Consider the following 14,512-nt stretch of genomic DNA (forward strand, 5'->3'; position numbering starts at 1 on the left):
CCCCCCCTACACACAGACCTTATTTAGAACATTACATACACACATTGACGCAAGTCTGGAAGTTTCTTTGTTTTTATGTGGAAAGAACAGTAGCTATATGCCAACGTTTCCTGTTGTAAACTGTGTCAGGATCAATATTAAAGCTGTTGTGTCTGACTCTTTTGGAAAGAGGAAGGTGGTCATTTGGATGTTGGCTGTGTGTTGCTATTGGGCTTGTAATCTTGATATGCAAAATGGCAGCAGGCTTCAAAACGCAGCTGTGGAGCTTCCTCTTTTTTTGTTGATTGAGTCCCGATGTATGCGCCATGGTGATTGTTTGTCGGCCTGTGTGTGTTCATGTGTAATTGTTAAAAACAGAGAGGGATAAAAGACAACAACATCCTCTGTTATTAAAGTTTCAGCTCAAGATTTAAAATGTAGCATCCATTTCCTTATGCTTTTGAAATGGCGCTTTCTGTACATCGGAAACACATTTTTCAAAATAAAGGTTCTTTTAAAATGAATATAGACAAATAGAATGAGCTAGAGTATAATTTTCTATCCAAATATATCCAGTAGTAGCAATCATTTTTATAAATTGCCTTCTGAGTGACAAGTTAAAGAAATTCTAGAGCTAGTATACACATGTAATGAAAAGTCCTCTTTCTCAACCCCAGGCTTTTTCCAATTGGATAACCAAGGGGAACAAAATATAGAGTTGCTTGATAACATTTCTGCTGAGCTCTTCAGTTTACATGATGACTTATAATGTATGTAACTGAACCAAGTCACGTGTTGTTACAAGAACCACACGCATCACACTAGTCAGTACTTTATTTGAACCATGATGTGAAAACCTTGCCACACACTCTCCAATTCCAAGTAAACTGACAAGAAGGAATTTCTTGGAGACGACAAGTGATTACCCAGACAGGGTGTATTTTAAAGATGCAACCCCTGTGACCACAAGGGTCATGAGGCCATAGCTGCGGCCTTAAGTTGATGCAAAGGCGTAAAACAGCCTTAACCCTTGTGTTGTCTTCCTGTCAATCATGAAAATAAAAAAAGTTTTGGTTATTTTTTTCTACATTATTAACGCTTTTCCGACATTTTTTTGTCACTTTTTTGATGTTGTGGGGACTTTTATTTCATTTTTATGTCAAAGTTTTTTGATAGTTTTATAGTTTACATTTTCAGTGCTTGTTTCGACCGTCCATTATTTTGTGCCCAAAAAAAGAATTAACGGAAAATGGGTCAAATTTCACCCAAGGACAACATGAGGGTTAATGTTCATGAATGCACACTTTGCGTCAAAAGCAGCTCTTGTGATGATTACTAAATCACACTTGATGTATTTGCGGCTGGTTGTTGCCAAATCCAACAAAAGAGAAATCTTTTTGACGTCTATATTTTGTTTATGTCAGTTTCTGTTGGCAGAGATTCACCACCAATTATCACAAGCACCAGGCACATTTAAATTAGGCCATATATGATGCTACGCTCCATGGCAGACAGATGTGAACTAACAGGACAAGAGTTAATCTTTAAAAAGCTAAAGTGCCAGAGGGCCTTCATACCTGCAGAAGGCTTGTCAGCACAGAACTGTCAAACTACTGCCTCGTTGCCCTTTATTAGTCTGTCACTTTAAGTGTTGTGTGTCATTTTCATTTCAACATTGGAGGTGCTGCTTGCGTCTCTGCATCATAGTCATAGCCCACAACAGTGTGCATATACATGAGTCCTTTGGCAAAACATGTGCAGACTTTTTATCCTTCCTTTAATCATCTAAAAAAAGATGTTAATGTTGAAACCAAGATATTTTTAAAAAGTATCTAATATTTGTAAAAAAATGTGAATTAGTGTTAGCAGTTACCAAATAATCTACAAAAAAACAGGGTGTGCAATTTAAAATAACATGAACCAAAGAATGGTGTCATACTTCCTATCATATTACCACATACATTAAACATCCTATTACACTATGCATTTTAAGCCATTCTAGCAGCTTTTCCTCTAGCGCCACCAGCAGGTTGACATTTTTGTTTTTTTTGTGGCTTACCATGGCAACTGTTGGATTGCCATGAAAAACTAATGTCCCCCACAGCCTCAGCTGTACTTTGTGTTTACTGTGAATAAGCAGATATTAGCATGCTAATGGTCTAAACAGAGAGCCCTATTTTTTACCACTTGCATGTAAATGCTTATCCTCAATGCTCAAAACAGTAGTTACAATTGGGGGTTTGAGAACTATTGATCATAGTTAGTTCCTTAGGCTAATATATTGACATGCAACAGCTGATCAAATAAACAACAATACCTGGACGCACATAAATGACATAAATACCATCAGCTAAACTATGGCACAAAGTTAGAGTGTCGTCGATCTGGGAACACTGCTGTAAACAAACATGACGCATGGATGACCGACAAGATAAGTCTATTGAACATAATTTGTGGGGCTGCATTTTTCTGTTTAAAAAAGTCAGAGTGGGATGGGCGAGGGTGACAGTCAGAGTGATGGAAAACCATGCTGGCATTGCATAACTTCACACATCTTTCAGCCTTTCTCAGATAACTTCATGTTTTTATTTATGGCTGAGTCTCTGAGGCATGTACAGGCAGATTGGGCAGATGGATGCTCAGGTCAAATTTTGTCCTGACCACTGCATTCTGGTGTCAGATGAACAGAATGGATGGGATCTTGAACCAATTTGAAGATACAATCCATATTCAGATGCAAAGCATGGTGACTATAGTAAGAAACTGTACCACAAATACTTTCCCTCCCCACTCAAACAGGTACCTGTAGCTGTTTAGTCTATTTGGAATTCAAGAGACATGTTGTGGTGCATGTACGAAGGTCAGCCTCCATTGCAGACAGCTCACCTTGCTGCAGAGCTACGGAGGAAAATGCCATAACTCTAAGTGACTTTGTAACCTCTGGCCGTACTGACTGATGGCATTGTCTGATTTGTCTGATTGGCCTGGTCTGGTTTCAGACCAGGCCCTCTGTCAGGTCAGATTTCTTCTCATGCTTATACTTGCAGGGAATCAATGGTGTAAACATTTGGTATCAGTGCCAGCTGAAATCTGATGTTTGTTTTGTATGTTGGATGAATATTCAAACGAGTTCAAGTGTATTAGCAAAGATTTTCAGTTACTTAAACCGCACACACTCCCTGTATCATAAAAGGGCGTAGCCTCGTTTGGAAACTTTATTTGGCCATTTTAGTGCCTGAATGTTCAGATGTTATTCGTCACACAGGAAATTACTCTGAGTTGCTAAACCTTATCTGGTATATATACAGAAAATCTTTATGATTGTGTTGTTACCTAGAAAAGATGACGTAAAACGTTAAAATGTTTTATGTAAATCACAAATATCGTATTTGCCCCTAATCAATTTACACATGCTTCCAATAACTATAATGGGTGGGGAGGATGGTTATGACTTGATTGCTTGTGTGATAAACGGACCAAATTTAAAATGTAATCAAGAAATGATCCTATTAAACATTTATTAATTAAATTACTTAGCTGTTTTGAATTGATGGAGTTAATGTCATTGTGTGAGTGGCTGTTGCATGATGATTATTATGCAAGATTATCAGCACATTTTTTTGGGATGCAGTGTGACTTTCTTAATACATTTGTAATTTACTGCACTTTCGTGATGCATTTGGAACATTGTAAATCACATCATGACAGGACAATATAACTGAATATTATTTCTCACAGTTTGTGAGATGGGAGGGTGTTTCCATAGTTTCTTTTCTTATTGTAATGCTAAAACTTAAAAAGGATAGCAGTTCATATAGCCCTAGCAATTGTATATGTTAATCAGTTAATTCCCTAACTTAAAGTGAGAGGCCCGTGTTATTTCCCATGTTGTCAGTGTCTGTTTTAATTTGCAGGCCAATATAGAGTAGATCATTACCAGTAAATGTCTCTTTGATGTCTCCAGCGTCACCATCATCGCTGACCAGGTCCAGACCGTACCAAGGTGTCCGAGTCAGAGACCCGGTCAAGGAGCTGCTGAGGAGGAAGAGAAGTCTGGAGCCGCACTGCATCAAGACGGCGCCCCCTTCTGCGGTAAGGAAACATTGACAATAACAGGCATTTACTGTACAGTACATGATGCATTTTATCATCGAGCTTGGATGAGCAACACATTTTGTGATCAGTTACACATTTTAAATGTGTTATACTCAGTTTTGTGACATTTAAAATGAGGTGTAAATTAAGGTAAACAATTGTCAACATTCTGACTTCTTCAGAATACCTTTACATACTGATATATTTTCAACATAACAACACACGTTTTGGGAAAACACGTTGAGCCCTCCACCCTTTCCAGGGAATAGTCCTTCCCAAAAATCCTTTGCAAATAGTCTACCACAACCCCCCCTGTAACTTGTGTCCCTTTATCACAGCATCATTAAACAAATAAGATGAATGATTGCTCAGGATTAGGAGCGACTAATTAAGCTTTTCACATGTGCTTTGTAGGATTTTCAAATACTGAAAATATACCACAAATTTACAGTCTATGAAATCAAAAGAAATAGAATTACTTTAAGATAGATGTCTTAAAAAAAACACATGAATAATTTCTTGTCATCTCTGACAGTGACAGCTAGGTTTATAATTGAACTAAAATTATAAGTTTAAGTTTGTGAACTCTTCATAAAACCGTTTCCATTTATGACACTTTTTGATGTACTAAATCATTTCTAAATAACATGTTGCGTTTCTAATGATGCTTGCTTAATTGCACTGTGCTGATGTATCACCATAAGTCTCCAGGCTGACATTCTTTCCTCAGCAAAACTGTCGATGAACTCCATTCATCAACATGACAACATGAACATCAAACGTGAAATCAATATAATTTGGCCTCGGCTTGTCTTGCCTCTTTCATTAACTAATTCAACAGTTCTAGTTAAACGTTGCCTGAGCCAGTGCCAGCTGAAGACGTCCTTGGGTGAAAATAAGAGCTGAGACCTGGCAACACTGTCAGTATGTATCTGCAGCATGGAGGCCGCTGCAGAGATAAATAGAAATGCACATGGGTTGAAGATCCAGATGTGTGATGCTGGTTGTTATAACGGAGGCTTCAGGAGCAGAACAAAAAAATCTAGTTTGCTCTCTGGGGTTAATTTTCCAACGGGAACATTATTGAACAAATCATAGATGTCATTCTCAAGAACTGAAAGAAAAGGCCCCACAGGGCCATCATTTGAGCAGTCAGGACCCAGGGCCTATCCCAGAGCCAGAGGAGCTTGTCCTTTTATAATCCAGGTGTTTTCCATGACAGTTAAAGCCATTCCCTGCATGGCTACAGGGCTGGGCACACAGCCCTATGCAAAATTACTTGCAACCATTGTCAAAAGCCCTCCCACTTGCTATTTATTACGCCTACCAGAAAGGGAGAAGGCAAACACACACACACACACACACACACACACACACACACACACACACACAAAACTAAGCGTAATACTCATCTTTCACTGTAATGTGAAAATTGCTTCTCAAACTCACATTGTATATCATTCAAGGGTGCTTTAACCTCGGTTTACTCCCATTTTAAATCAATTAATCCAATGTTGTCAACCACTGGAACACTGTGTGTCAAGTTCATCCTGCCATGTTCCTCTAAAGGAATACTTACATACAGTATATACATTTTGAAGCTACGTCTGGCCACTTTTCAAATCAAGAAATAGTGATGTGTACCCTAAAAACGTGGCAGTTTTACAGGGTTTTACGTGCTAAAACTACTTCTTGACAGGGCACAGTGAATTCCAGGAGTTTCTGCTGGTGGCCTTGCAACCTCACAGTGAAGAAAAAACATAACAACACAGCTTGTTGTTTTATCACTTAACAAATTTGTGCAGATAAAAATCAGCCCCTAATGAGTTAATAAGTTATCCTTGAAAGTTCTGACCGGCACTTTTTTTTCTATCTTTGGACAAAGCAAAGCTATTCCCCTCTGTTCTTTTTGTCTGTATGCTGTGTTTGTGTAAGCACTTTGGACACCTGCTGGTAGTTGTAAAGTGCTATATAAATACATTTTGATTGATTGTATGCTATACTAAGATAACCAGCAGCTTCATAATTTATGTTATAATTAATACAATATCACAAACTAAATTAATTTACTGCCATTGTATCCGTTAGTAGTAATCTCAGGAACACACATCTCAATATAATCTCCTGCTGTCTGGGGTGAACTGCCCCTTTAATGTCTGACAGTTTCCCACTTTTAATCAGAGGGCAGGCTATTTTATTGTTTGTAGATGAGCCTAATGTGCAGGGAAGCAGGCTGGCATTGTGTACAAGGGATTATTGTTCAGAGCAGGTGTCTTCAACGTTTTTTAAGCAAACGACCCCTTAACTGAAAGAGAGATGGCTTAATAATTGTTGCCATGGTTTTGTAAACTATATTTTAATGTTAAACATGCATGGGACACAGTGAATCCTTCAGATTAATGTATATGTGGATGGTCTTACTAGTGACCACCTTACCTATAGACCAGTAAGCCGTGGGGACATATATTTGCAATATATTGAATTCATTTTAAGACTCTTTAATTTCTGAAAAAAATTTAAAAACTGAACAATTATTTGTCTTGACTCTGAGGACCCACCAGTGGCCCCAGGCATCTTGTTGAAGATCCCTGGTTTAGAGACAGAGCTTTGGTTTGAGATCCTTGTAGTAGTCATAGTGTCTCACTCTGTTTATAGTCCAACACGGCCAGTCAGCACATTCCTTACATAATTAGACTTATTGATGTCAAAACTGATCCTAACCTAACTAATGGGTTGTATGTTTTCTGCTTGTTAAATGAGAATTCCGGCCATTTTCTTTACGTTACTCTTGAACGTCATAACTATGTGAGTACTTTTGATTGAAAAAACCCTGACCCGAATCAGTGCAGGCAACACGGAGTAGCTGCTGCTGTGTGTACGACCTTCCACTGAGTTAAAACGGCAGTTGTCAAGATGAAGCTAGCAACTACCGTCAGGATCGAGACAGGGACCTGGGTAGGTGAATAAAATAATGTTTGAGTTGAAACGCATCTTGTTGTCACATAAGGGCCCTGTTCATGTTAGACAGACAATTTCATGTCTGTTTAGAGGCACAAAGGCACTCTAAAACTTGTCCCAGCAACTGCCGTTGTAGCTCAGTGGAAGCTCAGACACGTTGCTGCAGCTACGCCGTGTTGTGTTGCCTGCACTGATTCGGGTGCACGCATATTTATGACGATCAACATTATTGTAAAAAATGGCCAGAATTCTCCTTTAATGTTTCTTGATTGATTTTTCCAGTCCTACAAACCCTCAGCACTAAAGTTAAATGCGTCATTAGAGGAGTTTGGTGTCATGACAGTGCTTGAACTCTCCACCTCCTGTCAAAGCTGTAACACTAGCCTCAGCATTTCTGCAATATTTCAGGCAACTGACAGCTCATAACCTTCCGCCTGTGAGCATGCCGTGCCGGCTGGTCGCAGACAGGTGGATACACTTGAAGTGTTACTCGTCTCAAGCTGAATGTACAGGACCCTCATTTGAGAAGGACCCACAAAAATACCAGGACATATAGAACTAAAGAACTGCTGAGGCCTCATGACCAATATCAACCAGCAACACTTTCAATGTTTATATGGGCATGCCAGCATTGTGTTAAAGGAGCAGTGTGTAGGATTTAGTGGCATCTAGCAGTGAGGTTGCAGATTGCAACCAACTGAATACCCCTCTGCTCACCCCTCTCTTTCCAAGCTTGTAGTTGAACCTACACTGTTATCTCTATTTAGTTAAACCCAGTGCATTAAACTAGTTTTTACACAGGATGAAACTTAACAGGTAAAGTTGTATTACCACAGAGCAGTAACTTGAGGCAGTAGACTAATCAAGTTTACTTTGGTAGTCAATACTAAAAATCATTAGTGTCATTAATTATTTATTTCTCTGGTCAAGTTTTCTAAATTAAGGATTTTACGTTCAAGCTTTAGTGCATTACTTATTTATTTTAATGAACGTCCATAACATTCAAGCCATAGCCAAATGATACAATGGATACAAAGCTAATTAGGACTATCGGCTCCATAAAACACACTCTGTATTTCTCAGTAATGGCTATGTTCCGAAACTGGTGTTGATAATAACCTTTTCTGAAGAATCCATCATTTTTATTTAATCCTCCGTGTCCTCCTTGGCTACTAGCAACATAATGCACAACAAAACATTAACAGCACATTATTAAAACACACTTTAACTAGGACAGAAACCATTTAGAACATAGACAATTTGTTCCGTGAGCCTTTGCATCGCTTCTTCTTTGCTTAATAGGATCTGTGCACTGCTTACTTAAGATGATCATTACAACAACTAATGTGATTCAATGTGTTTTTTAACAAAACATGAAAGAATAAGACTGCTCAAAAGTGTAATTACAAATTAATTTGGGTTTACGTGCCTTCAGGTAACAGAAGAAATAGCCCTCTCTAAAGTCAGTGTCCATTCTGGGCTACTGTAGAAACATGGTGGTGCCTTGGAAAAGGACCCACTCCCTGTTTAAATATAAAGTGCCCACTCTGAGATAACAAAAACATGATTCTTAGTTTCAGGTGATACAATAGGTATACGATAATGAAATCATAATCATGTAAACTACATTCCATTTTTGCCAACCCTAGATCCTACATACTGCTCCTTTAAGACTTCCAAAATGTAGACCTATTCTTCAAGCTGTTTTGACAGCTTTTTTTTTTTAGAAATCAAACTACTTGTAATACCTTTGTAAGTTCTGAGAATTGTTGATAGCCTTCCTAATCTACCTTCATCAGTGGGTGCAGCTGGACTCCACCCTCTCTCTCTTTGAACAAGCTATTTCAATGTAAGACAACGGTTTCCGTTGTGCCTTCTGGGAATATCATATTCACTTACGCAATCAGGATCAATGACTAAATTGCAGTTTGGAGTTCTTCAGTAAATGATGGCTTGTGGAAGACATTCATCCATTGTTTTCTGTCTGTAAAATCCACATGTAAAATCTTGTGGACCACAGATATGTAATTAAAAATATCAATTTTCAATAGGAAACATAAATTGATGTTGATGCATTAGCACTAAATTAGTTGTACATTTACAATCCTTCAAGACCGTACCTTCAAGACCGTACCAGCATGTGAATACACATACAAATTCTCTAACACACACAAACACACTTCAAGTATAATCTCAATTCAGCTGCTGCTTACACCTGGAGTTGATCAGTACAAGTGTAAATACTGCATATTTACATGTCAACATGGAGTGTAGACTAGTTCTATAGCAGCAACATGTGGTTATGGTTCTACTGCAAATTAATGACATGCTCAACTACCTCTTTTATCTGTTTGTTTTTAGGATGTGGTCACGCATAACAGCCAGTCGTATACACAAGGTACATGTTCAGCTGGATCTGAGAGTTACCTGACACAAATTGATTCTGGTAAGTTAAGCATGTGTCTCTGCCTGTCTTTGAAGACTCACACTTAAACTTCTCGTCCAAAATCAGGCGTGTTTGGCTCTGATGTTGCCGGCGGCTCCCCAGCCGAGCCGTTGACTGCAGTCAGTGATGGAGGGCTACAGTGTGCAGGATGGAGATCTGTCCCATCTACCACCAGTGCTGGCCAGCAGGCTGCTGTTACACCCTGGTCCACATCTGACTACCAGCAGGACCATTCAGCTCAGACTCTGGCTTACCCAGCCACCCCCACCCTCACTGCTGATGTATTCATGCAGACTCTTTGTCCCAGCTACACCATGCTGACCTACACACACACACCATTGCTCACCAACTTTGGGGTGAGTAGGATAAACCTCTGCATGTGAACAAAAGTTAGCTCAAAAGTTTTACCTGGTGAGACTTTGTGAAAATGCACTGAACAAATCTCTAGAGGGATGAGAAAGAAAAAGAACCCTGGGGTTCAGCATCATCATTTCTTAATCCACAGGTGATAAAGTGACAAAACTTCAAATATTGACCGGCCATTGTCATCACTGCAGTGCATTGGAAACTGACCTGAACACATCAGCTGCTGTTCTCTGCTTTTAACATCCACATTTCACACCTACACTAAGTGGGTATTTGTAATTTTCCTTTATGGGATTGAAGTATGTCTTCTTCTTCATCTTCTTCTTCTTAATTAATATATAACAAGATACATATGGAGTGGAGGTTGAGTTTCACTTGTCCAAACCCACTGACCATCTGTAACCATCTATTGTAGGGGTCTAACAGACCAGTAGTATGGGTGCGGGTCTAGACCAGGATATTAGTCGGTGCATGGACCGGTCCTGGGTCACTGACCTAAAGGATCTGATTGGCAGAGCCTGTAAAGAACATATTTCAATTCAAAAACCTCATTCTCTAAAACAGTGTCAATCTAAACAAAACAGGCAAGTACAGTTTTGACCAAATGTTTGTGTCTTTGCTAGTTCAAGTTCCTCTGTAATCAACATCAACATTTTAGTCATGTGTTGTTGTTTCAGAACATTCCTGTTGCCCCAGCACCAGGCTCCCTCCCTCAGATGGAGCTCCCAGACTCAGGGTTGACCTACCTCCCTTGGGCCCAGCCCATCACCACCATATCTACCATGCCGAACCAGGGAGTCCAGTTTGCCCCCGGCTCTGCAGCCCTGCCTGGGTCACCTCTGGTCCAGATGCCCTTGTCCATGTCTTTGACCACCATGATTCCTCAGCTGGAAGCTCAGAGTGGAGGTCATCCTCTTCCGCAGATACTGGACCTCCCGCATCATTCAGAACATCAAGTGGACCATGAGCCGCAAGGCCAGTCTCCAAGCTCGAGTCCAGAGGCAGAGTCTCCAAACCTCCTGGATAAACTTCTGGAGGATCAAAAGGGTGATAGCGAAGACGAGGACAAAGACTCGTACAGCAGCTCGCTCTTCATTCCAAATGTCTGAAAATTTGAGTTTTCTTCTAGAGTAGCATTTTTTCTGTTCGTCCGGGGCACCATTAAAGGATTATTTGGCCTAATTATGACTTCATTTGGCTACTGTGTCTACAATTTGTATTGATTAAGGTAGCTGTATTCCTTAAAGTAATTGCTGAGATCAACGCTGAATGAATAGCAATGGGAAAGTTGGCAACTCCCCCCAAATCCCAGGCAACTCCCTCCAAATTCCAAGATTTTTAATTTTCAATTCATTCGTAAATACAATTTTTTTTTTAGGAATGTGCACCACTAAAGCTCAAAAAGGTGGCTAAATTTTAGAGCTTCAGAGCGCTTGGCTGTTTAAGACTGTTTTTAAATGGGTGTGTGATGCTTTTCTTGAGTTGCAATTGACTTTTATTCATGCAACTGTTTCCTTTATGCAGCAAAGTCTGGCATTGAGAAACAGGACAAAAAAGACACTGCTGTCTGTCATTAGAAATGATATCTGAGACTGTCGCAGTTTACTGAGAAAAGCCTTTAGTGCTGTCCGTGTCCTGAGGTGTTTGTCAAAGTGATAAAATCAGCAAATAATGCTGTCAGTTAACAAGAGTCAGGAGCTACTATAAACTGACTTCATTCAAACTCAAACTGCGTCAGGCAAGAACTTTATGTCACATGATAAGACTGGCGATTTATGCTGCTGCAGATACAAGAAAGAACAGTTACTTAAGACAAATAAATAATGAGAAAACAAAGCAAACAACGCCAACATGCTAACCTGCCTGATGCTACTTTAAAGTTCAAGAACGGTTTCTGGCCAAATTCTCTTTTTTTCAGGTTGTGGTTCAAACTGAATTACTATTTCTATACTATTTTAAATACATTTGGAGTGCTTTGTACCATCTTACATTGTACTTTAGGAGAATTTTATCCCATAACTGTGCTTGCACTTGGCAGGGAAGGCCTCTAAGTCTCAGGGGTTTCCCCGAGGGGAAACTGTCATTGTGAAAGGGGCTGCAACTCCTTTGTTGAATCTCATTCCTTAAAATCACCAAAGATCGTATCACAGTGGACAAAACAAGGTGGGAACATGTTAAGAGATGTTAGCTATGGCTCTGTGTTCTTTATGCAGAATTCACAAATTTGAAAACTGAATAAATGCTAAGAGTGTAGTTGACACTCCAAATGGACACCAACAAAAAACAAATATAAAACAGAGAAAAGAGATACAGTGACACAGAGACAGTACATCATTTTCATGTGTAAGAGGGTTGTATTGTTCCAACAGTTCAGGTTTCTTATTATTGTTTCTTGTAATTTTTTATGTTAGCATGAATAACTTTTACTAAATAAACTAAACATAAAAGCTTTCAGAGGTTTCGGCTGACAAGATCATGTTTTTTTTAACGCTATACGTTTGCATGAATGTGACAACGTAGTAGTTCGATGGCAGTATGTGCCTATAAAACAATCCTCACAGTTGCTCATGTACACTTTTACAAATGCAACCTTTTTCATTTATCCAGTCTCTTTCAATCTTGACAAATTATTTATCTGATGACTCATAAAGTCAGCATGTGTTGTTTTTAAAGTGGATTAAAGAAAGGGGCAGTTGGTCCTCTGCTGCTTTACTGACAGGGCTCATAGTCACATGTCCCAGGGTGTTTCAGCCAGTGGTGGAAGAGGCCCTTTACTTAAGTAAAGGTTCTAATACCAAACTTTAAAAATACTTTGTTACAAGTGAAAGCCCTGCATTGAAAATGTTACTCAAATAAAGGTGTCTAAGCATTATCAGGAAAATGGACTTAAAGTATTAAAGTGAAAGAACTTAATGCAGAAAAAAGTATTTTACTTTAGAAACTGAAAACAATCAAAACTGTTCTGATCAACTGTTTAATCAAGTCTATAATCAGCGAATCATGTCAGCTGTGGCGAACTGTACATACAGTATATATACATATATGTATGTATATATACATGTAAAAAAAAAAACATGTTTTATAGACTACATGTGTTTTGTGTGCAACAAATATTAATTTGTAAAGTAACTGGGGATCTAAATAAATAATAAAAGCTGTCAGATTAATGTAGTAAAAAGTAGAATATTTCCCTCTGAAATGTAGGGGAGTAGAAGTAGAAAGTGGCATGAAAAGTAAATATTCAAGTAAAGTGCAAGTACCTAAATTTGTTCTTAAGTACAGTAATTGAGTAAATGCACATAGTAACATCCCCCCACTGGTTTGAGCAGCTCCATGGTACATACACACTTTGGAAAGGTATTGTCATGTGTGACACTTCTCAGTCCAGTCTGTCAGCGCATTAGACTTTACTTTACGTGTGTTTCATCACCAATGCAGAGTCAGAACTTCAGTGTCTGACGAGAGCCACATGTGTTGCTCAAAGAGACTTCCTTTAAAGCACTTCAACTTTAGGCCAAGAGGCATTGCAGAAACATGCCTGTACAGCACCTTTGATAGCATGCAGGGGTGGGAAACATGGAGCTCTCGCCAGGGCTTCTCATAGAAAGGTTGTGCCCCGGGGTCTCAGATAACTGGCACCCCACTGAGGTTGAGAAAACATATTTCACAAATACGCCCCAATTTGGAGTCCTTTCATGTACATTGCTGCTATTACAAGCTCACATCTTAGTCTTTATAGTTCACCCTTTACACAGGGTTTACAACGACTGCATGTTAATAAGTCAAATACAAAATGGCTTCAACATTTATAAACCAACCCTATAAAGGTTGTTTGAAAATTGTACTGCAATCTTTTTGATTCAACAAGCATCTTTTGAATGGAACAGGCAATTTATATCAAAGATTATATTGTCAATAATTGTAAAGTGCATCTGGGGAAAATAAATTTGTGAATGCTCATCATGGGTGATCGGATCTACAATTCCATTTGGTGAGGAAGACTATGTGATTTGATTGAAAGCTCTGATATGGGAATAATTAACTTTCAATCTCATATTTGGAGGGTCCTGGGGCAAAAAGGAGCTTTTGGATCTATATCAACCCCCCATTCCTCCCTCTCTGTCTCTGTCCCTGTCTGTCTCTGTCTCTGTCTCTGTCTCTATCTCTGTCTGTCTGTCTCTCTCTCTCTGCTGGAATGTCATATCATTGGTATTAGGTTTGCTGTATGATAATTGTTACAAGATGGGAATACGTGCCACTTGAAATGATGAATTTAGTCTTAAAGCTAAAGGGCTAAAAAGGGTCTGAACACGTGAGGACCATCTTCTGTGTCTTGTTGTAGGGGATATTTCTTTTCACAGGATGGGTTAGGTAAACCCCGCCCAACTCTGCCTTTGATTGTCCTGCCGTGATAATCTTACCCTGGCCCTAACCAGTCTTATGGGCCATCCACATGGAAACGCTTTTTGGTGGAAAACCACGTTTTGCATTGTTTTGGCCGATTTTCCAAAGGAATCCTGTAAATATTGCATACTTGTGCATACTCTTCGTGACTAAATCTAATCAACCCAGCCACCAAAGGCAATGAGTACTTGCAAGCAGAGGCAGATTAAGGCGGAGGATGACTGCCATCGTAGGAATGAAATTGGTTTTGTTTAAGTAGTGCAC

General features: G+C 39.3%; 3 protein-coding genes across 3 annotated transcripts in view; 1 reads left to right on the forward strand and 2 right to left on the reverse strand.

Moving 5' to 3' along the window:
- Positions 1–6,963, reverse strand: part of zgc:113279 (uncharacterized protein LOC553749 homolog) — a 35,619-nt gene extending 28,656 nt beyond the window's left edge. Inside the window, exon 1 of the mRNA XM_034865955.1 lies at positions 6,954–6,963. The gene's annotated coding sequence lies outside the window, so the exon portion shown is untranslated. The remainder of the gene's footprint in view (positions 1–6,953) is intronic.
- Positions 1–12,139, forward strand: part of LOC117940817 (POU domain class 2-associating factor 1) — a 12,946-nt gene extending 807 nt beyond the window's left edge. The window contains exons 2-5 of the mRNA XM_034865963.1: positions 3,944–4,071; positions 9,394–9,430; positions 9,545–9,834; positions 10,522–12,139. Of these exons, the coding sequence (XP_034721854.1) occupies positions 3,944–4,071; positions 9,394–9,430; positions 9,545–9,834; positions 10,522–10,953 (887 nt within the window). The 3' untranslated portion in view covers positions 10,954–12,139. The remainder of the gene's footprint in view (positions 1–3,943; positions 4,072–9,393; positions 9,431–9,544; positions 9,835–10,521) is intronic.
- Positions 12,140–12,440: 301 nt separating this feature from the next.
- Positions 12,441–14,512, reverse strand: part of si:ch211-213d14.1 (uncharacterized protein C11orf53 homolog) — a 30,467-nt gene continuing 28,395 nt past the window's right edge. The window contains exon 6 of the transcript XR_004655828.1: positions 12,441–12,452. The gene's annotated coding sequence lies outside the window, so the exon portion shown is untranslated. The remainder of the gene's footprint in view (positions 12,453–14,512) is intronic.

Source organism: Etheostoma cragini, chromosome 3 (assembly GCF_013103735.1).
Source record: "Etheostoma cragini isolate CJK2018 chromosome 3, CSU_Ecrag_1.0, whole genome shotgun sequence".
In the NCBI taxonomy this organism is placed as follows: domain Eukaryota; kingdom Metazoa; phylum Chordata; class Actinopteri; order Perciformes; family Percidae; genus Etheostoma; species Etheostoma cragini.